Source organism: Rana temporaria, chromosome 8 (assembly GCF_905171775.1).
Source record: "Rana temporaria chromosome 8, aRanTem1.1, whole genome shotgun sequence".
NCBI lineage: Eukaryota > Metazoa > Chordata > Amphibia > Anura > Ranidae > Rana > Rana temporaria.
The window spans coordinates 19,584,984-19,612,065 of NC_053496.1; the positions used below are offsets into that span (position 1 = coordinate 19,584,984).

At 45.4% G+C, this 27,082-nt stretch overlaps 1 protein-coding gene across 2 annotated transcripts in view; it reads right to left on the reverse strand.

Annotated features, from left to right (window-relative positions):
- Positions 1-3,838: 3,838 nt before the first annotated feature.
- Positions 3,839-27,082, reverse strand: part of DPYSL4 (dihydropyrimidinase like 4) — a 71,725-nt gene continuing 48,481 nt past the window's right edge. For both annotated transcript variants that reach the window (XM_040361365.1, XM_040361364.1), the window contains 3 exons: positions 22,118-22,297; positions 11,253-11,424; positions 3,839-4,513 (listed from right to left, as the gene is read on the reverse strand). In XM_040361365.1, coding sequence (XP_040217299.1) covers positions 4,422-4,513; positions 11,253-11,424; positions 22,118-22,297 — 444 coding nt within the window. In that variant the 3' untranslated portion in view covers positions 3,839-4,421. The remainder of the gene's footprint in view (positions 4,514-11,252; positions 11,425-22,117; positions 22,298-27,082) is intronic.

Sequence of the window (27,082 nt, forward strand, 5' to 3'; positions counted from 1 at the left end):
CTGTACCGGCCCCCCCGAACCCCCGTTTTACTTACCACAACCCTCGAAAGTCCCGCGCGCGTCCTTGTGATCTTCTTCGGGTTCCCAGCCTGGCCGTTGATTGGCTAGGCTGGATGAATTGATAGCAGCGCAGCCATTGACTGGCGCTGCTGTCAATCACATCCGATGACGCGGCGCGCCGGGGGCGGGGCCGAGTGATACAGTCGGCGGCTGTGCCCGCCGCTGTATCACGGGAGCGCGCCCACAAAAGCTTTCCACCATGCAAGCTCGCTCGCATGAAGGTGGAAAGCTTTTGCAAGGAGGAGCCGAGACAGCCGCCGAGGGACCCCAGGAGACCGGATTCGGGGGACACTCTGTGCAAAACGAGCTGCACAGTGGAGGTAAGTATAACATGTTTGTTATTTAAAAAAAAAAAAAACATTTCTGCCTTTAGTGTCCCTTTAAGTACCTTGCACACTTAACCAAAGAAAACATAACTTGCATATTGATATATAATTAATACAGTACAGTTGTTTCTTGTCATTGGGTTATACACATGCACGGTTGACTTGAGATAGCACTTATGTTAGATAGAGTGATATGAAGAAATCTGTATGAAATATAGTTACCGTCTTCCAGAACTGGGCTTTGGTTACAGGATACAACCACCATACTTATTACCTGAAATACGTGTTCTGCTTGGAATGTGTTTAAACATTTCTTGTGCAACAAACAATCCAATCATTACAATAGGATTGCTGCTTGTTGGCAGCAATTTTGGCTTTCTTAAAGTGAAATTATTCAATATGTTTGCTTTAGAGTGCACCCGTAATTTACACAATGGAGTCAGCCATATTGTGGGCCAGGCCAGATTGGAGCTCTTAGGCCGCGTACACATGGCCGGTCCAAACCGATGGAAACGGACTGAAGGACCTTTTCATTGGTCCAAACCGATCGTGTGTGGGCCCTATTGGTCAGTTATACTTCGGACAAAAATTTTAAAACTTGCTTTAAAATTGAACCGATGGACGCCTAACCGATAGGTCAAAACCGATGGTTAGTACGTAAAAGCATTGGTTAAAAACCCGCGCATGCTCAGAATCAAGTCGACGAATGCTTGGAAGCATTGAACTTAATTTTTCTCTGCACGTCGTTGTGTTTTACGTCACCGCGTTGGACTTGATCGGTTTTTTAACTGATGGTGTGTAGGCACATCAGACCATCAGTCAGCTTCATGGACCTTCGGACCGTTCTCATCGGATGGACTGAGCGTGTGTACGAGGCCTTAGTAGGAACTTTTACAATTACATTTCTATTATATCACAGTTTCCCAATTAAACTCAGAAGAGGGACCCATATTTCCATTAGCCATGGGAAGGCGGCCACATGTGAACAACTCAAATGAAGTCTCAAATGAAGCAAGCACCTATTTAATTATTTTTTGATAGAAGCTAATATTCTTTAACATACAGATCAAGTACTAATTTCAGGGTGGTGACTCAATAGTCACGGCTTCACTGCACCAGAAGCAGCTCAATAGCTGGACATTTGCTTTGTGCTTTAGCCCCCGTTCACAACGCCGTGATTTGACATACGATTCGACAGCCTATTGCTGGCAATGGCACCATCCAGTGGCGGCTGTTGGGGTATTTTTTTTGGGGGGAGTGGCGGCAATCAGAACCCCCCAGACCACCGGTGGAGCGGCACTAGCACAACTGCCCCTATCCCCCCCCAGCGCAGCACTAACACCCCCAGCCAACACCCCCTCACCCACTGTCTGGCGGTCAGTCCTTACCCTGGATGTGGCCATCTTCCAGCTCGGGGGGAAAGCTGCTGCGGTGTCCTCTCCTGGAACAGCTTTCGCGACGCATCTCCTCTCTGCTCCTCCCGGTGCCAGTCGTCCAATAGGATCACCTGACGTTTTGGCCAATCGGGAAATGGGTTTCATGCCTGCTTCCCGATTGACCGGGAGGAGAATCAGTGTCGCAGCAACGAACATTTGCTGTTGCAACACACCTGGGTGGGATCGGAGCACATGCTCTGCGACCCGAGCTCGCCCTATTTTGAAGCCTCTGGCTCTAATCAGGTGTTTAAAAAAAAAGCCCCACCGCTATAATTAATGCGCCCTGGGCCCTAAAAGGGGCCATGGGAACATTAATAAGGGGGGGCCTTGGATAGACTCATGCTATGCATGAATCTATCCATTGCATATAGGGGTGGTGTGGAGAGAGGGGGAGGCCCTAATGGGCAGGCCGCCACTGGTACCATCCCAATAAGTGCAACGTCGACTTTCCAAAAAGTATTTCCTGCACTACTTTTGGCGACTTCGGGGGGCCACTTCAATAGACATCTGTGCATGAACCCGCACAGGTGTCTTTCAAGTCGCCCCCAAAGTCGGACTGAAATGCTGCTTTGAAATCGTGCGAGTTCAGATGAAGTCGCACGATTTGAAAGCCGCGTTCAGTGTAAAAAAAGGCTTAGAGATATGGGTATGGAACTATCACCCATAGGGTGGACCCTATAAAAAAAAAATTAAAATCACTTAGTCCTGGTTGGTAAACCAAAATTGTATTCCAGTGATGTTGAAGGGAACAAGTGAAAAACAGTAAAGGCAGAGATATCGTGCTTAACTAGAACATAGCAATACTGTAACATCAACTGAGTATTAGTAGTTTACAAGATGCCAGTGAGACTCAGGAAGGGGAAACCATCTTATACTGAAATAATACTCACAAGAGGTTGTCTTCACAAGAGAACGTATGCCTCATTGATGTAAAAAATACCAATAAAACGGAGTGTAGGTGGCCATGTCTGTCTACATAGTGATGGCCTAGACTGGCACTAAAAGTAACCTTTGGCATCTGATTTATTTAGATGCATACTTAAACTTTGCCAAGTCCCAGATCAGTTGATATAATAAAAGACAAACTAATTAGTAGAGTTGATAAGGCCCATGGAGGTCATTGTGGACCCAAACATTCTATCAGACACACCACCCCAACTGGCAATGTCAAAGTTAGTACCGTGTTTCCTCTAAAATAAGAGCTACCCTGAAAATAAGACCTAGCGCTATTTTTCAGGAGGGCTGCAATATAAGCCCTACCCCGAAAATAAGCCCTAGTTCGAGGTGATTGTGTGCTTTTCGAGGAAACACGGTATAATCCTGTTGGGCAGTGTGCTGTGTTTGTCTCTAGCGGTGTCAGGTGCCTTTGATACAGAGCGGTGCTCAGCTGATCTCCCCGCTGGTCTCCTCTTCTTCCGCCTCGGCCCCCCCTCCCGTCGCAGAGCTTTGGCGGGTCACTGAAGGTACAGTGCAGAGCCTCTGCAATCAACATGTCATACTGTGTGCGGTATGCATCATGGATACTCCTGTCTCCACAGGGTATTTACAGATTTTTTTTCCATACATGCTGGTGATTTGAGCATTGCAGAGGTAGGGGGGCCGGGGTCCCTCGCTGGTGGCTGGGAGAGGTGGAGGAGAGCTGAGGTGTTGGATTGCAGGGGCACACACATTCTGTATTGTGTGCTACTGTAATGCCCTGTACACACGATCGGTTCGTCCGATGGACCGTTTTCATCGGACGAACCGATCGTGTGTGGGCCCCATCGTTTTTTTTCCATCAGTGAAAAAAAATAGAACCCGTTTTTAAATTTTCTGATGGTTAAAAAACCGATAGAAAAAAACGATCGTCTGTGGGGGGGAAAACCATCGGTCAAAAATCCACGCATGCTCAGAATAAAGTCGAACACATGCTCGGAACTTCATTTTTCTCTGCACGTCGTTGTGTTTTACGTCACTGCGTTGGACACGATCGGATTTTTAACTGATGGTGTGTAGGCAAGACTGATGAAAGTCAGCTTCATCGGATATCCGATGAAAAAATCCATCGGTTTGTTTTCATCGGATCAACCGATCGTGTGTACAGGGCATTAAAGGATTTGAGCATTTTAAGTTTGTTCAAAGTGGGGATTCCTGACAGGCAGGGAGAGAGAGAATATGTTAAGACCTACCCCGAAAATAAGCCCTACTGGGTCTTTTGTTGCCAAAATTAATATAAGACCGGATTTATTTTCGGGGGAAATACGGTAGTTGACCCAGACCAGGCATGCGTTGGTGTCACAAGGTTCCCAATAAAACTTTAAGGTACATTTTTCACAAGGTTTTCTTTTACCAACAACTTGACTGCCTCCATTGTGAGCAGGAAAAAGGGGCACTTTAAAGCCAACAATTGACTATATCATCACGTAGTCTCATAAACAAAACAGTGCTTACATCCTTCTATAACGCTAACCTTCTCCCCTATTAGACACCATACACAAAATGTGGATCAGGGCCAGTGGGGATCTTTGCCTCAAGGGTAATTGTTCACAAAATCATCATGCAGACTCTTGTGATCTCCTCTCCACTTTTAAATGGCTGTGAAATCCACTTGTATCCAGTACTATGAAAGTGAAGTAATATTAGAGCGACCGCCAGGGGGTTCTACGATTTTCTGAGTATTGCGTCTCGGGATATGATCATCCATTTGGGATCCTGCAAAAGAATATGCAGGCAGATAGATTTATTATTCTGTCAATCCTGCTATTGGATTTTACACATTGTTTATACTGTATATGTATGCATATTTGTATATTATGTGTATACTGAATATATTGACTGTATATACATATACCGATCAGCCATAACAATATGACCACCCACCATAATAATATTACTACCCATCTAATATTTAGTAGGTCCCCCTTTTGGTGCCAAAACAGCCCTGACCCATCAAAGCATGGACTCCACTAGACCTCTGAAGGTATGCTGTGGTATTTGGTACCAAGCCATCAGTATTTTTATTATTATTACACAGGATTTATATAGCGCCAACAGTTTGAATGGGGGGCATTACAACATGAGGGCAGACAGTACAGTTACAATACAATTCAATACAGGGGGGATCAGAGGGCCCTGCTCGTTAGAGTTTACACTATAAAAGGGGGGGTCAAGTGATACAAAAGGTAATAACTGGGGGATGAGCTGATGGAGAAAGTAGAAATACAGGCCCGGATTCAGATAGCCTTTACGTCGGCGTATCTGTTGATACGCCGCGTAAGTTCTACGAAGCGCCGGCGTATCTTCTTTCTGTATTCAGAAAGCAAGATACGCCAGAATTTTACTAAGATACGGCTGGCGTAAGTTTCTTACACCGTCGTATCTTAGGGTGCATATTTACGCTGGCCGCTAGTTGGAGCTTCTGTATATTTACGCGTCGAATATGCAAATTGGGTAGATACGTCGATTTAGAAACGTACGTCCGACCGGCGCATTTTTTTACATTGTTTACGTAAGGCTTTTTCCGGCGTAAAGTTACCCCTCATAAAGCAGGGGTAAGTCATGTTAGGTATGGACGACGGAAACGTACGAACAGCGTCGTATTTTACGTCGTTTGTGTAAGTCGTTCGCGAATAGGGCTGTACATAAGTTACGTTCACGTTGAAAGCATTGACAGTTTGCGGTGTAATTTGGAGCATGCGCACTTGGAAATGTTCACGGACGGCGCATGCGCCGTTCGGAAAAAACGTCAATTACGTGGGGTCACAAGTAATTTAAATAATACACGCCCACATTATCCACATTTGAATTAGGCGGGCTTACGCCGGCCCAGTTACACTACGCCGCCGTAACTTACAGCGCTAATTCTTTCTGAATACGGGACCTGCCGCTGTAAGTTACGGCGTAGTGTATCTGAGATACGCTACGCCCGCCGAAAGATACACAAATGTATCTGAATCCCGGCCACAGTTGTTAGGAGGAGGTGGGATAGGCTCCTCTGAAGAGTAGTGTTAAAAGTGGAAAGAGTAGGAGATAGCTGGACAGAATGAGGTAGGGAGCTCCATTTGAGCTATCCTAGCTTTTCTATTGGATCAGACTACGCAGTGCATCAGGGCCGCACAGGCATTACACCTGCAAGGGGCCCGAATGTTCCCAGGGGCCCGGCCGCCCCCCTTCTCAGCTCACGGCTGAGAGGAGAAAACTTTCATTTCTGTAGTCCCCCCCTCCCCCTCTCATGTCGCGGTGAGAGAAAATACTTTCACTTTCAGATTGCAAGTGGAGGAAGAGGTGAGTGGGATGCCAGTGTAATTTTGCGGCAGCCCCCCCCCCTCCAGTTCTCAATACAAGGCAGCACCCCCCCCCGGCTCTCTGCTCCAGGGGCCCATGCCTGAAGCTGTGTGAGGGGCCCCAAAATTTCCCTGCAGTGCATCAATAAACCTTCTTGCTTCTCTGCCTTTTGTCTAAGATCAAGTGTAATATCTGTTATCGGTGATCCAGTGGAGGCGCTGTGCTACTATCCTGACCTGACCGGGGATTGCGGTGGTGGCTGTGCACATTCACTGGTGTGATGGGAACCTGGAAGGTTAGTATCGGCAGGAACCAGAGTGCCTAAATGTAATTGGGAACCGGGAGTAGGTTCTTTCCGAGAAAGCCGGAAGGGTTCATTACCTTCTGGTTTGAGCGGTCTACCTTGTCTGGCCATGGGCTGGGAAGGCAGATGGTCCGCTGTGTTTGTGCCCCCCGGAAGTGGTGGCCCTAGGGGTGCTCTTAGTAATACTTGGGTGTGGGACCACACTGTGTGAAAATAACTCACGGTCACAGTCACCAAGGCTTTTTCTGCACTGCGCCATTTAGGGCCTGGCTTTTTGACTAAGTACGGGGCTTACCGGGCCTCAGGGCCTAGACCAATGCATAATTTGAGCATGGCCACTATTTTATTTTTATTTATTTTCCTTCACTGTTTATCACTTTCAACTTTTGTGTGTGTTTTTTCACTGGATGAAGGGTGTGAGTCCTCAGGCTTACCCTGATGTCTAGGGTGGGGGGGGATGCGTGGCCTTATGGTTCCTTCTTCCCCTGCCTCTAAGGGGTCTCTCTTCAGGAGAGCCCCCCCTGACCTAGTATTTGGGGATGGCTTTGGCTGTCCTAGAAGTGGTTTGCCAGGCATTCTGACTAGGCAGACCATTTTGAACCTATGATGTCCCCGTCAGGAGCCTACTCCTTTGGGAGATGGACAAAAGTACACCCTTAAGTGCACTTTTTTTTGTGTGTTCACATGCACGTTTTCTGTACACTTACAGGTTTTTTTCGTTATAGGATTTTTGCACCACGCCGATCTTAAAAAAAAAAAAGAAAAAGTGCATCAATAAACCTTGGCTGCCAATGACCATGTTGCCAGTTTGCTGGTTTTCCTTCCTTGGACCACTTTTGGTCAGTCCTGACCACTTAAGACTGGCAACATCCCACAAAAGCTGCAGTTTTAGGCTTCATTTCCATTGACGTTTTTGGACGTTTTTACAGCCACTTTTCTGGGCCTTTTTTGCAGCCTAAAAACGGCTCTCCATGTTAGTCTATGGCCTCATGCCCACCATGACGTTTTTGAGCTGCAAAAAAAAAAACAGGACCAGTGCGTTCTGAAGCTCCAGCCTTAGAGCTGTAAAAATGCCAGACATTAAAAACGCTCAAAAACGCGAAAAACGTCCATGGAAATGAAGCCTTAAAGTTGCTCTGACCCAGTCATCTAGCTATTACAGTTTGGCCCTTGTCAAAGTCAATCAATTCCTTACACTTATCCAATTTTTCCTGCTTTACCACATCAACTCCAGGGATAACATGTTCACTTGCTGTCTATTATATCCCACCCACATTCAGGTGCCATTGTAGCATGATAATCAATGTTATTCACTGGCAGTGGTCATAATGTTATGGCTGATGGCCAAGGACAAACCCCAATCATATAAAAAAAATAATACATGTACTGTATGTTGAAATGCCTTTTACAAAGAGACCTCTGTCATTAACTTAAAAAATTGCAGGAAAAAGCATAGAAACATTAGGTATTTTAAAAGCTTACTGCATTGTTTTTCCTTTTTATAAACCTTTTTTTTATTCACTTGTGCAATGTGCTTTTAAACCTTCTAGCAAATTTGGCTTCTGCTGGGCCAATCCCCTAACACAGCTCCTCCCTCCTTGCATATCAAAGCCCTCTCCACTTTTGTATCTAATTACTCTGTGCTGGCCCAGCTTAATAGCCCTTTCCTTCGTTATAATAATCTTCCATTGTATAGAGATACTTACATGAATAGGGGTTGTCCTACTAAGTACAATAAAGTGTGGGCAAAGTGGCTGGACAAACTGTATACAGCATCTAATGCCCATGGGGGCCATTAATTGTAATTTGGGTGCTCCTATATAGGGAATGTTTGGGGTCACTGGGGAAAGAAGGAATTAAAGTGGAGTTCCACCCATAAATATAACATTACATCAGTAGTTTTAAAAAAAAATTCATTAGTCCTTTAAGAATTTTTTTTTTTTTTCTGAGATGCCTTCAAAGTGTTGTTGCTAGGCAGAATAGTTAATCTTCCCTCTTCCTGCACCTAGGTGCTTAAGCTTCCTAACCTACACCGCACAGACTCCTGGGAATGTAGTGGGTGTAACTTTCCAGGAGTCTGTGCACTCCCCAGTCTCGAAGAATCATGTGACCTGGACAGTACAGGTGCTGAAACCTGATCTGAAACCTATTACACTGCTTGTGCAGCACTGAGCATGTGCAAGATCTGCAAGGCTGAAATCCAGGAAGTCATACAGTCTGGCTTCATGATGCCCACACTTAAGATGGCCCCAGTCAATTTCTATTTTATAAAGTGTCTAAATGCTGTAACAACCTAACAAAACGGACCTTAGTTTACAGACTAACTTTACTAGAATACATTAAGCTTGTGTATTACAGGGGTATTTATATTTAAAAAGTGAAATTGTGGCCGGAACTCTGCTTTAATGTTTATTTTATTTTCCTCCTTTTTCTTTGTTTTGTTATATTAGATTTTGAAATTGTATTTTTATATTTTAGGTTCAATGTGTATGATGTCTTCTTGTGTTTTGTTTGTTTATTAACCACTTCAGTACCGTGGGTGTTTTTCAGATTTGGTGTTTACAAGACTAAAACAGTTTTTTTTTGCTAGAAAATTACTTAAAACCCACAAACATTATATATTTATTTGTTTCTAATACCCTAGAGAATAAAATGGCGATCATTGCAATACTTTTTGTCACACCGTATTTGCGCAGCGGTCCTACAAGCGCACTTTTTTTGGAAAAAAATCACTTTTTTTAATTAAAAAGTAAGACAGCAATAAATTTGGCCCAATTTTTTTATATATTGTGAAAGATAATGTTACGCCGAGTAAAATGATACCCAACATGTCACGCTTACAAATTGCGCCCGCTCGTGGCATGGCGTCAAACTTTTACCCTTAAAAATCTCGATAGGCGACGTTTAAAAAAATCTATAGGTTGCATTTTTTGAGTGACAGAGGAGGTCTAGGGCTAGAATTATTGCTCTCGCTCGAACGATCGCGGCGATACCTCACTTGTGTGGTTTGAACACCGTTTTCATATGCAGGCCCTACTCACGTATGCGGTCGCTTCTGCGCGCAAGCTCGTCGGGACGGGGCGCTTTAAAAAAAATATATATATATTTTCTTATTTATTTTTATTTATTTTATTATTTTTTACACTGGGAAAAAAATAAATAAATAAATGATCACTTTTATTCCTATTGCAAGGAATGTAAACATCCCTTGTAATAAAAAAAAAGCATGACAGGTCCTCTTAAATATGAGATCTGGGGTCAAAAAGACCTTACATCTCATATTTAGACTAAAATGCAAAAAAAAATAAAAAATATTTTCAAATGACAAACAAAAAAAATGTTTCTTTAAGACGCTGGGCGGGACTGACGTTTTGACGTCACTTCCGCCCAGCAATGCTATGGGGATGGGTGGGGGCGATTTTCCCCTCACTCGCAACCCCACACAGCTACCGAACGGACCCGATCGCCTCCGCCGCTACCGACGGCTCCGATAAGCGGCGGAGGGCGCGGGAGAGCGGCGGGAGGGGGGCCCTCTCCCGCCGCCGATAACGGTGATCTCGCGGCGAATCCGCCACGGAGACTGCCGTTATCGTTAACAGAACCGCTCACACTAAAGATGGATACCTCGGTTGTGGCAGCAGCTGCTGCCGTTACCGAGATATCCATCTTTAAAGTGAGGCCGTATATAGTCGTACAGCAGTTTGGAAGTGGTTAAGAAATTAAATAAAAAGATAAAAAAAAAAAAAAAAAAGATATCATGCATAAAATATGTTGAATGTACAAATAATCTTATGGAAAGATTGTTATTAAAATCAATAGTCGGACGGCAGGGTCTCTTTAACCACTTAACCCCCGGACCATATTGCTGGTCAAAAGACCAGAGCACTTTTTGCGATGCGGCACTGCGTCTATTTAACTGACAATTGTGCGGTCGTGCAACGTGGCTCCTAAACAAAATTGGCGTCCTTTTTTACCCCACAAATAGAGCTTTATTTTGGTGGTATTTGATCACCTCTGCGGTTTTTAGTTTTTGCGCTATAAACAAAAATAGAGCGAGAATTTTTTAAAAAAATAATATTTTTAACTTTTTGCTATAATAAATATCCCCCAAAAATATATAAAAAAAACATTTTAGGCCGATACGTATTCTTCTACATATTTTTCGGAAAAAAATAATCGCAATAAGCGTTTATTGATTGGTTTGCGCAAAAGTTATAGCGTTTACAAAATAGGGGGTAGTTTTATGGCATTTTTATTAATATTTTTTTTTACTAGTAATGGCGGCGATCAGCGATTTTTTTCGGTACTGCGACATTATGGCGGACACTTCGGACACATTTTTGGGACCATTGGCATTTTTATAGCGATCAGTGCTATAAAAATGCATTGGATTACTATAAAAATGGCAGTGAAGGGGTTAACACTAGGGGGCGGGAAGGGGTTAAATTTGTTCCCTGGGTGTGTTCTAACTGAAGGGGGGTGGGACTGACTGGGGGAAATGACAGATCGCTGTTCATACATTGTATGAACAGAAGATCAGCATTTCTCCCCCTGACAGGACCGGGAGCTGTGTGTTTATACACACAGCTCCTGGTCCTCGCTCTGTAACGAGCGGCCGCGTGTGCCCGGCGGCGATCGCGCCCGCCGGGCACGCGCACGGGAGTCGGGGGAGAGCGGGGGGCGCGCCCCTAGTGGCCTGCGCGAGAGCCGATGTATAGCTACGGGCAATCGCGCAGGGGAGCTGACCTGCCGCCGTATAACGACGGCGGCTGGTCGGCAAGCCGTTAAAGCAGTGTTAGTATAAAAGCCTTGTAGCATCAATAAGATGACTCTGAGCTCACAATCTCGATGTTATTAACTTACCTGATAAACTGAACCCAGACCGATGAAGATTTCGAGCTGGCGCCATCTGCACTTTTCCAGCACACGGTGCTACCCGGGAGGTTGGCGTGGGTGCTACAGACTTAGTAGCCACTGTGACATCATGAACAGGTCCATCATATAACCCCCTGGGAACTCCGCGGACCTCTGCCAACTATATCAGGAGACACAGAACCAAAATTCAGACATTCTCATTTTAAGGGTACACATGCTGACCCATTGTAGCTAGAATTTTATTTTATTTTATTAAGTCTATAGGGGGTTATTTACTAAAGACAAAGCCACTTTGCACTACAAGTGCAAACTACAAATGCAACTTTCACTTGAAATTGCACTGAAAGTGTACTTGGAAGGGCAGTCACTGTAGATCCGAGGGGGACATGCAAGGGACATAAAAAAAAGCATTTTAGCTTGCACATGATTGGATAATAAAATCAGCAGAGCTTCCCCTCAATTCAGATCTACCCCTCAGATTTACAGCGACTGCACTTCCAAGTGCAATTCAAGTGCACTTTGCACTTGTAGTGCAAAGTGGATTTGCCTTTCGTAAATAACCCCCAATGGTTATTTTTTTTATTATCGTATATACTCGAGTATAAGCCGACCCGAATATAAGCCGAGGCACCTAATTTTACCACAAAAAAAAATGGAAAAATGATTGACTTGAGTATAAGCCTAGGGCAGTGATGGCGAACCTTTTTGAGCCCGAGTGCCCAAACCGCGACACAAAACCAATTTATTATTTTCAAAGTGCCAACATGGAATAAATCTACCAGCGGCTCTGTACAGAGGATAGGACTGATCAGCCCTCTGAATGAGCCCTAAGGGACCAAAAACCTTACCATTGTGTCCAGATAAAAAAACCTTTGTGCTTTTTCAAAGGAGTGCATTGTGCTCAAAATACAGGGATGGGATGGATCAGAGATGGGCTTCTCAGAATACAGGGATGGGATGGATCAGAGATGGGATGCTCAGAATAAAGGGATGGGATGGATCAGAGATGGGATGCTCAGAATACAGGGATGGGATGGATCAGAGATGGGATTCTCAGAATACAGGGATGGGATGGATCAGAGATGAGATGCTCAGAATACAGGGATGGGATGGATCAGAGATGGGATGCTCAGAATACAGGGATGGGATGGATCAGAGATGGGATGCTCAGAATACAGGGATGGGATGGATCAGAGATGGGATTCTCAGAATACAGGGATGGGATGGATCAGAGATGGGATGCTCAGAATACAGGGATGGGATGGATCAGATTGGGCTTCTCAGAATACAGGGATGGGATGGATCAGAGATGGGATGCTCAGAATACAGGGATGGGATGGATCAGAGATGGGATGCTCAGAATACAGGGATGGGATGGATCAGAGATGGGATGCTCAGAATACAGGGATGGGATGGATCAGATTGGGCTTCTCAGAATACAGGGATGGGATGGATCAGAGATGGGATGCTCAGAATACAGGGATGGGATGGATCAGAGATGGGATGCTCAGAATACAGGGATGGGATGGATCAGAGATGGGATGCTCAGAATACAGGGATGGGATGGAACAGAGATGGGATGCTCAGAATACAGGGATGGGATGGATCAGAGATGGGATTCTCAGAATACAGGGATGGGATGGATCAGAGATGGGCTTCTCAGAATACAGGGATGGGATGGATCAGAGATGGGATGCTCAGAATACAGGGATGGGATGGATCAGATTGGGCTTCTCAGAATACAGGGATGGGATGGATCAGAGATGGGATTCTCAGAATACAGGGATGGGATGGATCAGAGATGGGATTCTCAGAATACAGGGATGGGATGGATCAGAGATGGGATGCTCAGAATACAGGGGTGGGATGGATCAGAGATGGGATTCTCAGAATACAGGGATGGGATGGATCAGTGATGGGATTCTCAGAATACAGGGATGGGATGGATCAGAGATGGGATGCTCAGAATACAGGGGTGGGATGGATCAGAGATGGGATTCTCAGAATACAGGGATGGGATGGATCAGAGATGGGATTCTCAGAATACAGGGATGGGATGGATCAGAGATGGGATGCTCAGAATACAGGGATGGGATATATCAGAGATGGGATGCTCAGAATACAGGGATGGGATGGATCAGAGATGGGATTCTCAGAATACAGGGATGGGATGGATCAGAGATGGGATTCTCAGAATACAGGGATGGGATGGATCAGTGATGGGATTCTCAGAATACAGGGATGGGATGGATCAGAGATGGGATGCTCAGAATACAGGGGTGGGATGGATCAGAGATGGGATTCTCAGAATACAGGGGTGGGATGGATCAGAGATGGGATTCTCAGAATACAGGGATGGGATGGATCAGAGATGGGATGCTCAGAATACAGGGATGGGATGGATCAGAGATGGGCTTCTCAGAATACAGGGATGGGATGGATCAGATTGGGCTTCTCAGAATACAGGGATGGGATGGATCAGATTGGGCTTCTCAGAATACAGGGATGGGATGGATCAGATTGGGCTTCTCAGAATACAGGGATGGGATGGATCAGAGATGGGATTCTCAGAATACAGGGATGGGATGGATCAGAGATGGGATGTTCAGAATACAGGGATGGGATGGATCAGAGATGGGATTCTCAGAATACAGGGATGGGATGGATCAGAGATGGGATGCTCAGAATACAGGGATGGGATGGATCAGAGATGGGATGTTTAGAATACAGGGATGGGATGGATCAGAGATGGGATTCTCAGAATACAGGGATGGGATGGATCAGAGATGGGATTCTCAGAATACAGGGATGGGATGGATCAGAGGTGGGATGCTCAGAATACAGGGATGGGATGGATCAGATTGGGCTTCTCAGAATACAGGGATGGGATGGATCAGAGATGGGATGCTCAGAATACAGGGATGGGATGGATCAGATTGGGCTTCTCGGAATACAGGGATGGGATGGATCAGAGATGGGATGCTCAGAATACAGGGATGGGATGGATCAGAGATGGGATTCTCAGAATACAGGGATGGGATGGATCAGAGATGGGATTCTCAGAATACAGGGATGGGATGGATCAGAGATGGGATTCTCAGAATACAGGGATGGGATGGATCAGAGATGGGATGCTCAGAATACAGGGATGGGATGGATCAGAGATGGGATTCTCAGAATACAGGGATGGGATGGATCAGAGGTGGGATGCTCAGAATACAGGGATGGGATGGATCAGAGATGGGATTCTCAGAATACAGGGATGGGGTGGATCAGAGATGGGATGCTCAGAATACAGGGATGGGATGGATCAGATTGGGATCCTCAGAATACAGGGATGGGATGGATCAGAGATGGGATGCTCAGAATACAGGGATGGGATGGATCAGAGATGGGATTCTCAGAATACAGGAATGGGATGGATCAGAGATGGGATGCTCAGAATACAGGGATGGGATGGATCAGAGATGGGATGCTCAGAATACAGGGATGGGATGGATCAGAGATGGGATTCTCAGAATACAGGGATGGGATGGATCAGAGATGGGATGCTCAGAATACAGGGATGGGATGGATCAGAGATGGGATTCTCAGAATACAGGGATGGGATGAATCAGATTGGGCTTCTCAGAATACAGGGATGGGATGGATCAGAGATGGGATTCTCAGAATACAGGGATGGGATGGATCAGAGATGGGATGCTCAGAATACAGGGATGGGATGGATCAGAGATGGGATGCTCAGAATACAGGGATGGGATGGATCAGAGATGGGATTCTCAGAATACAGGGATGGGATGGATCAGAGATGGGATGCTCAGAATACAGGGATGGGATGGATCAGATTGGGCTTCTCAGAATACAGGGATGGGATGGATCAGAGATGGGATTCTCAGAATACAGGGATGGGATGGATCAGAGATGGGATGCTCAGAATACAGGGATGGGATGGATCAGAGATGGGATGGATCAGAGATGGGATGCTCAGAATACAGGGATGGGATGGATCAGAGATGGGATGCTTAGAATACAGGGATGGGATGGATCAGAGATGGGATTCTCAGAATACAGGGATGGGATGGATCAGATTGGGCTTCTCAGAATACAGGGATGGGATGGATCAGATTGGGCTTCTCAGAATACAGGGATGGGATGGATCAGAGATGGGATGCTCAGAATACAGGGATGGGATGGATCAGAGATGGGATGCTCAGAATACAGGGATGGGATGGATCAGAGATGGGATTCTCAGAATACAGGGATGGGATGGATCAGAGATGGGATGCTCAGAATACAGGGATGGGATGGATCAGAGATGGGATGCTCAGAATACAGGGATGGGATGGATCAGAGATGGGATGCTCAGAATACAGGGATGGGATGGATCAGATTGGGCTTCTCAGAATACAGGGATGGGATGGATCAGAGATGGGATGCTCAGAATACAGGGATGGGATGGATCAGAGATGGGATGCTCAGAATACAGGGATGGGATGGATCAGAGATGGGATGCTCAGAATACAGGGATGGGATGGATCAGAGATGGGATTCTCAGAATACAGGGATGGGATGGATCAGAGATGGGATGCTCAGAATACCGCCACCGCGCCTCCCGCCACAGTGTGAAAGGGGCCTAAAGCACCGCTAAGACCCTAAAGTTTTAGGAGCGTTTTTGCAGTGCCTCAGTGTGAAAGGGTAAGGCGTTTTTACAGCGCTTTCAATTCATTTCAATGGAGAGAGGCGTTTTTTTTAGCGCCCAAAAGCTGCTCCAAAGACGCTACTTGCAGGACTCAGTGTGAAAAGGGTCCATTGAGATGCATGGAGAGCGTTTTATGAGCGTTTTAATAGCGCTATTTTTAACGCTAAAACGCTGTAAAACCGTTTCAGTGTGAAAGGGGTCTAACAGGGACACAAGCAAAAAAATAAAATAAATACATCGCAGTGAGTCTAACTCCTGTCCATTTTTTCCAAATCTAGAAAAATGTTTTGCCTTTAGTTATACTTTAATGGACTAGAAAAGCTGATTTCTTATTGGTCAGTGCCAATTGCTATTTGCATGATATAAAATGAGCTAAATTTATTCTAAAACAGCATCTGAAATGTCTAACTTCTAAAATGAAGACAATTCGACATGATTAATAATTTGTGCGGTAGGCCGTTGGCACGCAGGACACAATGATAGGATTCCAGTCCCCATAGGAACGTGTTAGAATATGTAATGATTACTGACCTCATTTTCTCTTGCCTGGGATCTCGATATAAAACGTAAGATTGTAACCAACATTCGCTGCGATGCTTAGCGAGCGCTTATCCCCAGCACTCTGTAATGTAACCCCCAGAGGGGCCGCCAGAGCCTTTGTAACCATCAAAGCCAATTCTTCAGAGAGAACTGCCACGTCCTATTTTCCCCGAGTTTTATCTCATACTCTACATTATATTACATTAGAAGCTTTTACAGGGGAAAGTGAAGAGCAGCTCATTTTCTTTTGTTTTATAGATTTATATCAGATGTGTGTATCAAGGGATCACAAAGAAGAAATGGTCCCAGTGCCCAGGGCCGCTGATAGGGGGGACCACCGGTCCTCTTGTAGGGGGCCCAAGCACACAGGGGGGCCCACACAGGGAGGTGGAATTGGTGATAGATGACAATGGTGTCTCTCTTCCTCCAGCAACTAAAAGCTGGTCTCTCCCCCGTCTCCCTGCTGCCAGCTTCTAGCGGCTGAAAAAGAGACATTCGTCCCTCACTATTCCCCCTATCTGTGCGCCCCCTCCTCTTAGCGCTGGCTCAAATGTTAGCTGTGCGTCTCAGTTTGTCTGTAGGTTTGTCTCTCTGATCCCTGAGCCCAGCCTGTAATATTTTTATTATCTCATCTTCATTTATATATTAAAAAGAGAAGAAAACTCTGCGCTTAACCTAATACCAAGTGAAGATAAATAAAAATGAATAAATGCAAAATATGAGGTGAATAAAAAATGTGAAAATATATATGATTCAAAAGGTGGTGCTGCTGCTCATGAAAGCCTAAATACTTAGGCCCAGATTCACAAAGACTTACGACGACGTATCTCCAGATATGTCCCCCCCGTGTTTCTCTCTCCCCCCGTGCTCCTCCTCCACCCCCTGGAACTGTCAGGATGGAGAGCGGGGTAGGAGCCGGTAAATCCGGCTCCTTACTGCTCCACATGGACAGAGTCAGTGATCACTGACTGTCTATTCACATAACTGAAACATTGTAAACTGTGATTACAATGTTTCAGTTTATGAATGAAGAGAAGCCGCTGTCTTTACTTCATTCATCTTCAGCGCAGCTGATGCTGCTGAGAAAGGGACTGGGGAACATGTGTCCCTAGTCCCTTTCTCTGTCTCAAAGGGGAGATTGTCAGAGGTCTGTTAAGACCCCTGATATCTCACCAAAGCCCACCAACAGCGCTAAAAAAATAAATAATAATAAAAAAAAGAATAAAAAAAATTATTGTAGAAAATAAAAAAATAAAATAAAAAACACACTGTCACGGTCCACCCCCCCCCCCCTTAAAAAAAATAAAGCATTATAAATAAAAAAAAATGTAAAAAAAAAGGAAAAAATTAAAAACAAATTGTTAAAGATAAAAAAAAAAAAAAATACTGATACATGTGCCGCTGTCACATGAGATTAAAAAAAAGTATCGGTATTCGGTATCGGCGAGTACTTGAAAAAAAGTATCGGTACTTGTACTTGGTCCTAAAAAAGTGGTATCGGGACAACCCTAGTTTTGACCGATGAAAACGGTCCATCAGACCGCTGTCCTCAGGTTAACCTATCGTGTGTACGAGGCCTTAAACGTTCCCGGGTCCTAGGATAACATTAATCCACAGTGATTGTTCTGGACGAGTAGAGCTGCAGGGCTGTAGTAGCCGTCACATTGAATCCGTCATGCAGGAAAACGCTTTCAAGTGGGTGCCAGGCTCCCGGTAGGGCTGTGTGACCTCATTTATGCAGACTTATTAAACTGCTCAGTAATCTAGAAATATGCTACAAAGATAGTAAAAATAATTAACACTACTATATATCATACAGAAAAAAACAGGCATCTCCTGAGATAATTAATTAAATTAATAATTAAAACGATTTGAAAAACTTTCTTAACCTCCTCAATACTGGGCACTTTCACCCCCTTCCTGCCCAAGCCATTTTTCAGCTGTCACAATTTGAATGACAATTACGCGGTCATGCAACACTTTACCCAAATGAAATTTTAATAAATTTTCCCCACAAATAGAGCTTTCTTTTGGTGGTATTTGATCACCTCTTCGGTTTTTATTTTTTTCGCTATAAACAAAAGAAAAGCGACAATTTAAAAAAAAGCAATATTTTTTACTTTTTGCTATAATAAATATCCCCAAAAATATATTAAAAAAAACAATTTTTTTCCTCAGTTTTGGCTGATATATATTCTTCTACATATTTTTGGTAAAAAAAAAAAAATCGCAATAAGCGTTTATTGATTGGTTTGCGCAAAAGTTATAGCGGCTACAAAATAGGGGATAGATTTATAGCCTTTTTTTTTTTCTTACTATTAATAGCGGCGATCAGTGATTTTTATCGTGAAGGCAATATTGCGGCAGACACGCCGGACACTTTTGACACTATTTTGGGACCATTCACATTAATACAGCGAACAGTGCTATAAATATGCACTGATTACTGTATAAATGTGACTGGCAAGGAAGGGGTTAACACTAGGGGGAGATCAAGGGGTTAAATGTGTACCCTAGTGAGTGATTCTAACTGTAGGGAGAGGGGACTGACTGGGGGAGGTGACCGATCTGTGTCCCTATGTACAAGGGACACAGCATCTGTCTCCTCTCCCTGACAGGACGTGGATCTCTGTGTTTACACACAGAGATCCACGGTCCTGCTCAGTTACTGGGCAATCGCGGGTTCGTGCATCGGGTTCCCAGTTCCGCATTGACTTCAATGGCATGCAATACCGCATGTGGGCAGAGGCGGGGGGCGCCGGAGAGCATCGGAAACACAAGGAAAGTCCCAAGGACAGCTTGGCTGACCTTGGAAAACCTCGGAAACTGAGTATTTCCTCGTCTTTCCGTGCAGTTCCAAACGGCTTTGATCTGCGCTGTTCAGCCCCGGCCCCCCCCCGCCCACCTCAGGCCAAACATAGTACTGCACACCGCTGTGGCTTGAATCCCGCTCGTTTTGCGAGAAAACACGCGCAAACCGAGTCAGGATTTTTAAAAATACAGCGCTCGTATTGCAAAGCTCTCGTTAACCGCGTTACTCGCAATCCGAGGTTCCACTGCATATGAAAAATATACTGCATATTGTCATGTAAATCGCCATAACATTAGTGACTGGCCTTCTGGAATCTCTATATTGTGGATAAAACTATGAAGCCAAAGCTTTTATCAATCTTTTTATCTCCAAGGAACCTCTGAAATAAATTCTGGGTCTCTGGGAACCCTTACTAAAATCAATCATTGGGGCACTGGGGAAAATATTCATTACGTTGGTGGTCAGTAGGAAGAAGGCAACCCTTAAGGACAGATACAAAGTTTGTTGGTGTCATGCTGCTGGTTTTGCAAAGCAATATTGGCCCTAGAACTATGCAGGCACCTATGGAGGAACCTTGGGGTTTCAAGAAATCTTGGAAGAGAATGGCTTGGCATGGGTGTCCGCTCCATAGGGCAAGGGGGGTTATTTGCCCCCCCCTGGAATCGACAGGGAGAGCCAGGAGCAGGGCCGAACTGGCCCTGGGGCCGCTTTATGCGGCGACTGCAGCGCTCCCCTCCTTCTGTCCTCCGGCGCTCGTATCGTATGTCATGGAGCTAGGTCTGTGTGCAAGGTCCCGCCCCCCTAGTGGGCTCGTCTGATAGTCTTCTAGTGTTCCGCCTATCACACGAGCCAAACTAGGGGGGCGGGACCTTGCACACAGACCCAGCTCCGTGACATACGATACGAGAGCCAGAGGACAGAGGGAGGGGAGCGCCGCTTTATATCGTTTACCAGGCCTGTGCTTTGTTTGTTCCAACATCTGTTGCCACAGGTAACACTAGACTATTTTCTGATGTGTTTTTAGCAAGTCTGGAAACGCAGAGCAAACACAACACAGAGTTGTAGCAAACGGCATCGTTTCTAGTTGTCCCTTATTTAGAGTGCCTGTCCCTCTTCTGGAATCAAATCCATTTGTCCCTCATTCCAAAAGGTTCCTCTTTTAGACCTGAAATAAATATACTGTCAATATAGTGTAGTATTTCAGTCAAGGAAAATGGGTGCTGTGTAATGTAAAGGGGTCCAGTGATGCAGGGTGCTGTGTAATGTAAAGGGGTCCAGTGATGCAGGGTGCTGTGTAATGTAAAGGGGTCCAGTGGTGCAGGGTGCTGTGTAATGTAAAGGGGGCCAGTGATGCAGGGTGCTGTGTAATGCACAGGGGTCCAGTGATGCAGGGTGCTGTGTAATGTAAAGGGGTCCAGTGATGCAGGGTGCTGTGTAATGTAAAGGGGTCCAGTGATGCAGGGTGCTGTGTGATGTAAAGGGGTCCAGTGATGCAGGGTGCTGTGTAATGTAAAGGGGTCCAGTGGTGCAGGGTGCTGTGTAATGTAAAGGGGTCCAGTGGTGCAGGGTGCTGTGTAATGTAAAGGGGTCCAGTGGTGCAGGGTGCTGTGCAATGTAAAGGGGTCCAGTGGTGCAGGGTGCTGTGTAATGTTAAAGGGTTCAGTGATGCAGGGTGCTGTGTAATGTAAAGGAGGCCAGTGATGCAGGGTGCTGTGTAATGTAAAGGGGTCCAGTGATACAGTATGCTGTGTAATGTAAAGGGGGACAGTGATGCAGGGTGCTGTGTAATGTAAAGGGGGCCAGTGATGCAGGGTGCTGTGTAATGTAAAGGGGACCAGTGATGCAAGGTGCTGTGTAATGTAAAGGGCTCCAGAGCTGTGAGGTGCTGTGTAATGTAAAGGGGTCCAGAGGTGCAGTTGTGGAGAGGGGGCCAGTGATGCAAGGTGCTGTGTAATGTAAAGGGCTCCAGAGCTGTGAGGTGCTGTGTAATGTAAAGGGGTCCAGTGATGCAGGGTGCTGTGTAATGTAAAGGGGTCCAGTGATGCAGGGTGCTGTGCAATGTAAAGGGGTCCAGTGGTGCAGAGTGCTGTGGAATGTAAAGGGGTCCAGTGATGCAGGGTGCTGTGTAATGTTAAAGGGTTCAGTGATGCAGGGTGCTGTGTAATGTAAAGGGGGCCAGTGATGCAGGGTGCTGTGTAATGTAAAGGGGGCCAGTGATGCAGGGTGCTGTGTAATGTAAAGGGGTGCAGAAGTGCAGTTGTGGAGAGGGGGTACACAGTAGTGACAGAGATATTGAAAGATGCAGTGGGGTGTTTTTACATTTTAACGTGGGGGGGGGGGGGGGCACGCTTTTAACCCTCGCTTGCGGTCGAAGAAAGGGTAAAATGCGACTGTGTATCGCTGCTGCTGAAGCCCCCCTGAAAAAATTGCAGCAGACGCCCATGATGACTGGTATATACTCATGCCAATATAAATGACATTGTTGGTTTTCCTAAAAAGATAAAATTAAAATAATTCTCCCTTGTAGAGAGTCAGTGAATCTCTTGTGTGACCCTAACCCTCTTCCCTCTCCAGTGACTGGATACAGTGAAATTAATTCATACTACTGCCTGTCACCTGCATACACTACTAGCCCCGGCAGAAGTTCTCCACCCCAATCAATATACACTGGCAGCATGAAAGGGTTACCCTGTTACCCTTCTTTGGCCAATGATCTTCTCTAAAGAAAAGCAAGGGGAAGGGCAAGAACAAAATGAGGTTAAGGGCATTGCTGATACAGGAATGTACTTGAACAGTACTCACTTTATTCCTGGCTTTAATCCGCTTGTAGACAAAATCAGGGAACGTCTTCCTTTGAATGAAGCGGCCTGACCCTTGGCTGACGTGAAGAGTTTCACCTTCTAGAACAACGCGTCCTTGGCTAATAACAACCTCTGGTGCTCCACGACATTCCATCCCTTCAAATATATTCATCTCCACAACCTGGCAGAGGTAGAAAAAAACATGCATAAGAAAATTAGTGCAAGTATTTATTTTATATCTCACAATTAGAATTCAGGGGTTAAGCTGGCCATAGACAGTTCAAATCTTCAGCAGGAACCAGCCAAGCTTCGAACCATGTATGCACAGGCTGATTGTCCCCAAGCTGATCAATCGATCAACTTGGGTACAACCAGCCTGTTGGATTTTTCATGTGACTAAAGCCGCTAGCAATAGTCACTGGGTGTTCTCCTGGCAGGGACGGCTCTCAGCCGTCCCTGCCATCTCTGACAGTGTTGATGGGGATATTGAGCGTTGTTTTTTTCCTGCAACTCTCGGTGCAATGCAATGCATGAATCTATGTTATTGTAATCAGTGGCGGTGCGAGAGCCAGAGGGGGAGGCGCTCCAGCGCCCTCTATAGACGCACCGCCACTGTTAGGCTGCATTCACACCTTGGCGTACTAAATCGCGGCGTTTTGTCCCGCGAATTGCGGCGACAAATAGCAGCGTTTTGTACCGCGATTCGCAGCGACAAAACGCCGCGATTGTGAATGCAGCCTCACCCCCTCTATGGAGATGGTTCACATCTCCTACGCCGAACGCCGAAAGACGCCTGAAAAGAAGGTCCGGGACTTTTTTTCAGGCGACAGGCGGCAGGCGTTAGGCGTGGAGATGTGAACCATCTCCATAGAGGGCAATGTTACATCATCCCTCTGGCGTGTCGGGGTGGCAGCGGGCGTCACACTACAGGCGACAAAACGCCTAGGTGTGAATGGGCTCTAACACACAGAAAAAGGGGTTTCTTTAAAAAAGGGGAATTAGGTTTATAACATCGCTTTTTACATATTCTCATTTATTGAGGTCTTGGTATAGCTGGAAGTAGTTATGTTCAAAAACTGGACTTTTAGGCTCCGTTCGCATCTAGGCTTCTCAGAGAGCTGGCAGAATAGATCCCAAATCAGCGCAAATTGTGGGACACAAACGTCTTTTGAGCGACAGGCATCCCACGATTCTCTTGGTGCGATTTTACCGTGATTCATCGGGCGTCAATTGTGGCAAAATCGCGCCGCGATCGGGGTGCCATTGGAAATAACAGGGATTGCAAGCGCGTCCCGTGATTTGCATTAATTCGGGATTGCAGACAGAATTGCGGGTTTTCCGCCCGTGATCCAGGACACCTAGCTGTGAGCAGAGCCTTAAGTTGCCAACATATATTAATATATATTAAGGCTACTTTGGAGGCGTTTTTCAGGGCTAAAAATAGAGGCCCAGATTCACGTACAGCGGTGTATCTTTGAGCCGGCGTAAACGTATCCTATTTACGTTACGCCTCCGCAACTTAGACGGGCAAGTGCAGTATTCTCAAAGCGCATGCGCCGTCCGTGGAATATTCCAGTGTGCATTGCTCCAAAGTACGCCGCAAGGACGTATTGGTTTCGACGTGAACGTAAATTACGTCCAGCCCCACTTACGGACGACTTACGCAAACGACGTAAAATTTTCAAATTTCGGCGCGGGAACGACGGCCATACTTAACATTGATACGCCGCATGTACGCCACCATATAGCAGGGGTAACTTTACGCCGGGAAAAGCCTAACGTAAACGGCGTATCTGTACTGCGTCGGCCGGGCGTACGTTCGTGAATTTGCGAATCTAGCTGATTTACATATTTCTAGGCGTAAATCAGCGTACACGCCCCTAGCGGCCAGCGTAAATATGCAGACTTACGCCGGTCGGATCTAATACAAATCTATGCGTAACTGATTCTACGAATCAGGCGCATAGCTACGACGGCTCAGACTCAGAGATACGACGGCGTATCTCCTTTGAGAATCTGGGCCAGAGCCTGTAAAGTGCCTGAAAAAATGCCTGCCCTGCAGCCCCAGTGTGAAAGCCCGAGTGCTTTCATACTGGGGCGGTGCGCTTGCGGGACGTTAGAAAAAGTCCTGCAAGCAGCATCTTTCAAGCGGTGCAGGAGCGGTGTATACACTGCTCCTCCACCGACCCTGGCATTGAAATCAATGGACACTACTGCCGAAGCGCTTGCAAAGCGCTTCGGCAGCGGCAATTTGCAGGCGCTTTTAACAGCCACTAGCGGGGGTTAAAATTGCCCGCTAGTGGCCGAAAAGTGCCGCTATAACAGCGGTAACGCCCCCCCGCCCCTGTGTGAAAGTAGCCTAAAGTTTTACTTTTTATTAGTTACAATACTGCTATCAAATAATAAATATGTACAGATAGGACAATATGTCATTATTTTTTTTTAATAAATTTGGAACTTCGGAAAAAGTTGATTTTTTTTTACGTTCCATACACTTAGATGCGGGATTCGTTATTTAGATAATTCGTCCGAAATCCGAAAATCCAAAAATATGAAAATCCCAATATAAGAACGAAAATCCCAAAATTTGAAAATTCGAAATAATAACTAAACTAACTAATAATAATAACTAACTATTAAATTATAGGTATTGGAATTTCCTTTCAAATTTGGCTGTTAGTAAACGTAATGAATATGAATTTATCTGAAGTTACAAATTATCCGAAATAACGAATGCTGCATTTAAACGAATGGAACGTAACAAATTAATAATAATAAATAATAATAAAAAAAAGGTTTTATTATTATTATTAATAATTCATTATGTTCCATTCATTTAGATGCGGCATTCGTTATTTCTGGTAATTCATAACTTTGGATAAATCCGTATTCATTACGTTCACTAAAAGCCAAATTTTAAAAGAAATTCCACTACCTATAATTTGTATTTTCATCCTTATTTTCAGATTTCTTTCGAATTTTCTAATTCCGGGTTTTCGCTCAAATTTCGCTCAAATTTGAATTAAAACATTTTGGAAAAAAAAAATTTGGAAAAATTTTCATTAAAGCGGAGGTTCACCCTAAAAGAATTATATACCATCCCGTCCAGCATACTTGCGTCAGCTACAGTATGCTTTTTTTTTGCGCTGTATTTACCGTTTAATCCCTTAGTTTCTTTTCAGACTCCCGCGGAAAGTAGGCGTTCCTATGAAGAGGGGGACATGATTGACGTCCGGCTATGGCGCGTCACACGTTCCGAAAATAGCCGAAATAGGATTTGGCTGTATACGGCGCCTGCGCAGTCATCTCCTAGTCCGTGCGCAGGCGCCGTAAAGAGCCGAGACCTAGTCCGGCAATTTTCGAAACGCGTGATGCGCCATAGCCGGACATCAATCATGTTTACCTCTTCATAGGAACGCCTACTGAAACGAAACTGAAGGATTAAACGGTAAAAAAAAAAAGCATACTGTAGCTGACGCAAGTATGCTGGATGAGATGGTACAAAGATGTTTTTTAGGGTGAACCTCCGCTTTAATTCGAATATTTCCGAATTAATGAATTTGTTGAATTTAGTCGAAAAACGAATTTGGAACAAAACGAATTGCAAATATTTAGTTGTGCCCCTTGTCACTTACTGATGTTTTCTTTCCAGGTAACACAAGGCGTACTAAAACACATAGCTACTAGGGTTGTCCCGATACCACTTTTTTAGGACCGAGTACAAGTACCGATACTTTTTTTCAAGTACTCGCCGATACCGAATACCGATACTTTTTTTTAAATGTGTCCCCAAATGCAGCCATGTCCCCCACAGATGCAGCCATGTCCCCCACAGATGCAGCCATGTCCCGCACATATGCAGCCATGTCCCCCACAGATGCAGCCATGTCCCCCACAGATGCAGCCATGTCCCCCACATATGTAGCCATGTCTCCCCATACCTAGATGCCGCCGCCTAGTTAATCAGCGTGCGGGGAACATTACAGCTTTCATTTGAATAGCTGTCTGTTCCCCGCCGCGCGGTGTATAGACACTCCCCCTTGCTCGGGATTGGACGGGTGATCTGTCTATCAAAGTGCAGATCACCCGTCCAATCCCGAGCAAGGGGGAGTGTCTATACGCCGCACGGCGGGGAACAGACAGCTATTCAAATGAAAGCTGTAATGTTCCCCGCACGCTGATTAACTAGGCGGCGGGGGCGTTGCGGTATGTGGCGGCATTGTGGCGGCGGCGGCGGGGGGGGGGCTAGTATCGGATCTGGCATCGGGGGCATTTGCGGGAGTACAAGTACTCCCGCAAATGCTCAGTATCGGTCCCGATACCGATACTGGTATCGGTATCGGGACAACCCTAATAGCTACCATTCATTTATGCCCCTACCATTGGTCTCTATGGGCTGCTACACATTGGGGTTGCTTTACTAAAACTGGAGAGTGCAAAATCTTGTGCAGCTGTGCATAGAAACCAATCCGCTTCCAGGTTTTCAATCCTATTTTGCCCTGCGAAATCGGTCCTACATCAGGTCTACTTTCATCCGACTTGAATAAACAGGATAAGATTTTGCTCTGACTTTGAGATAGTCTGTCCTTTGACCAATCAAAAAAATCCCAGAGTGACATACATTCCCTTTTTTGCTGCTGTAATCAACATGTCAGATGGTTAGGACGAGGATCAATGATATTGAATGGGCTGAAAACTGACTAAAGTTGGACCAAAGTAGTGCAGGAACCTTTTCTAAAGTCGGACTGACTTGTGTCGGACCAGTTAAAACGGCTCTCATAGGCAGGGCCGATCCTAGGGTCACAGGCGCCTGGGTGCAGAAATATTTCTGGTGCCCCCACATGGGCGTCATCATTTTACTAACTCCTCCCCTTTACAAATGTTTCTATGGCAATGACTCAACCACAGAGATGCTCCCCCACAAAGTCTTCATTACCCTGGGATCCTTACATGATCTCCTAACAAT